The 2,865-nt window shown below is 41.3% G+C and overlaps 1 protein-coding gene across 1 annotated transcript in view; it reads right to left on the bottom strand.

Annotated features, from left to right (window-relative positions):
• The window catches only part of ADAMDEC1 (ADAM-like, decysin 1), a 28,748-nt gene extending 26,564 nt beyond the window's left edge, over positions 1-2,184 (bottom strand). The window contains 1 exon segment of the mRNA XM_012662920.1: positions 1,992-2,184. Coding sequence (XP_012518374.1) covers positions 1,992-2,184 — 193 coding nt within the window.
• Positions 2,185-2,865: the final 681 nt, after the last annotated feature.

The raw sequence follows: 2,865 nt of genomic DNA, 5'->3' as shown, positions 1-2,865 counted from the left end.
GGATACATTTCTAGAAGTGGTATTATTTAGTTAAAAAGGGTAAATCAACTTGAGATTGTTGGTATATATTTTCCCAGAGCTTTTCAGAGAGTCAGTGCCAAATTAAATTTCTATTTATAGAGTTTTCCCCATCTAAAACCCTATGCCCTCCAACTACTGAACTTCCTTTTCACTGATGTATTTGGGAGTTTCCTATCATCTGATTGCACATTTTAAAGTCACCTCTTTCTTCTTCTTTTTATTCTTATTCTACCTTCCCTGTAGTTAATAACATTTTCTCCATAATTTTGTATTTCTTTTGCCAGTCCAGAAGATAAGCATTTCTCTTATATCCTCTACAAGTTACCACTAAAATTTTAACAAAGTATAATATTCATTAATATTTCTACAATCAAATAATAAATGATCCTGGAATGACTTAACTCTTATCAGTGTTCCACCCTGTGCCCCCTTACATGTTGTGGTCAAGTATTTTAGTTTTACCATGATTTTGACCCCATGTTACTCATTATTTTGTGTGTGTGTTTTATGTTAGGTCATTAAATATGAAATGTCCAATTTTTGATCAAAAGTGTAGTTTATTATCTCTCAAACAAGGAGTGCAATTAATCAAAGTTTGCACGTAAACTATCGACACAGTTTTACCATCTTAACGGTAGCTTGTTTATGCCAGCAATGAAGAAGCCTGGAGAGCGAGTGGCAATGAAATCGCAAAAAGGCATTTTCCACAGCTGTTGAGAATTGAATATTTTTCCTGGCAAGAAGTGGTCTAAAGCCTGGAAGAAGTGGTAGTCAGTTGGTGCAAGATCTGGTGAATATGGTGGATGACAGAAAGTTTCCAAGTCCAGCTTCTGTCATTTGAGCAGCGTTGTTTATGTGACATGTGGTTGAGCATTGTCTTGCAAGAAGGCTGGCCTGTCTCCATTGACCAGTCTCGGCTGCTTAATTGCAAGCATCCTCATCAGTGCATCCGATTAGTTGCAGTAGAAATCTGCTGTAATTGATTGACCAGGTTTCATGAAGCTGTAGTGGATAATACCAGTGCTGGACCACCAAACAGACACCAGTAGCTTTTTTGGATGAATATTTGGTTTTGGACTGTGTCTCGACACTTCATCTTTATCCAACCATTGACAATCGAACGCTTGTGATTGTCAAAAAGAATCCATTTTTTCATCATAGGTATCAATATGGTGTAGAAACGGTTCATCTTTATGTTGTGACAGCAAAGAAAGGCAAGCTTCAAGACGATTTCTCTTCTGATGCTGGTTTAATTCACGTGGAACCCATCTGTCCAGCTTCTTTACCTTGCTGATTTGTTTCACATGGTCCAATATTGTTGGAATAGTAACGTCAAACCTTGCTGCCAATTCATGCATAGGTTGGGAAGGATTCGCTTCCACTACAGGTTTCAGCTCATCATTATCCACTTTGGTCTCAGGTCACCCACGTGGCTCATTTTCAAGATGAAAATCACCAGAACGGAACTTCTCAAACCATTGACGTACTGTGTGTTCATTAGCCACATCCCTTCCAAACACTTCGTTGATATTTCGACCTGTCTGCACCGCATTGATTCCACGACAGAACTCATATTTAAAAATAACACGAATTTTTGATTTATCCATGATTTCACAAAAATTGCTGTAAAAAAAAAAATTGAAAGATAATCACAAGCCAAAACGTGCATTTGCAAGAATGAGGATGTACCTTCGCAATAAAAATAAAACAAATGTCAACGTGAAATGTCAGAGATATCAACTGTCAAACTTAGTATTTAAGGAAATCGAACATTTCATACTTAATAACCTAGTACGTATGCTTTTTAAATTATTCATGTTTATTACCTTCGTTGCTTGTGGGTTCTTCAAGCACCAGAACTTTTAAATTTTTTAAAATTTAACTTTGTTCTTCATAAAACATATACATTAATAAATCCTTCATTAGAGTTTTCTTGGAGGGGGACGGAGCCAGGAGGGGTTAGCCACGACCCCCCATCCTGGGCTCCTGCCTGCGGCAGCCCCAGCTGCTCTGCTGGAGGGTGGGGGCTGGGTGAGTGCCGGGTGTGCGGTGGGCGAGGCGGACAGGACAGATGCATTCACAGCTGCGGTGACGTGAGCGGGGCGGGACAGTGGGACTGCGGGTAAGCCGGTCACCACCAGCAGGTGGGGTGGGGAGCTGCATGCGCGCCGGGCGTGGGGCGTGCCCCTCGCGGCTGCTGCTGGTGGTCGTGATTATATTATCAAAGCTGCATTCGAACCCGGGCTTCTGCGTAAAGGCCCTGCTTACTTTCCTTTAGCACCTCGCTTTTGCACCTTCCCTTCAACCTCCCTTCAACAAGTTCTTCGGAATATGGAAAACCGTCGCCACTCTCCTACTCTCTATTGAAGTTGCCTTAACTGCAGTCTGACTTTTTTTTTTTATTTCAGCAAATTATGGGTGTACATATGTTTAGGTTACGTGTGTTGCCCCTGGTTCCCCCCCCCACCAAAGTCCGTGTTTCAAATATTAACGGTGCCAGTGCTGGACGCCCTGTAGTGGGCTCTTTTTCTAACTAGGAATTTCTTAATGCTTCCCATTTTGTGGGGAAGACACCGAATGCGAGCCAGATGCGCAAACCAGATTTCCCATTTCACCCTCAACCCTCACTGTACTCGAACAAAAGAATTTTCTGATCCTTTTGGAGCATACTGGAGCAGCTTGCTGTAATTTCTTACACTGGACAAGGCTCCAAGCTCACCAAGCGAAGTTATTTTGTCTTCTTGAAAGCAAAAAATAAGTACTTGCCATGGGTTGAACTTCTCATTAGCCAAGACTGCAAAGATAAGGTGTTTAAGAGACATTGTTTTAGAAAAAGCTTAATAA

This window comes from Propithecus coquereli, unplaced genomic scaffold (genome assembly GCF_000956105.1).
Source record: "Propithecus coquereli isolate 6110/MARCELLA unplaced genomic scaffold, Pcoq_1.0 Scaffold79, whole genome shotgun sequence".
NCBI lineage: Eukaryota > Metazoa > Chordata > Mammalia > Primates > Indriidae > Propithecus > Propithecus coquereli.
The sequence above is the reverse complement of the archived record's forward strand: the minus strand, read 5'-3'. Positions and strand labels throughout refer to the sequence as shown.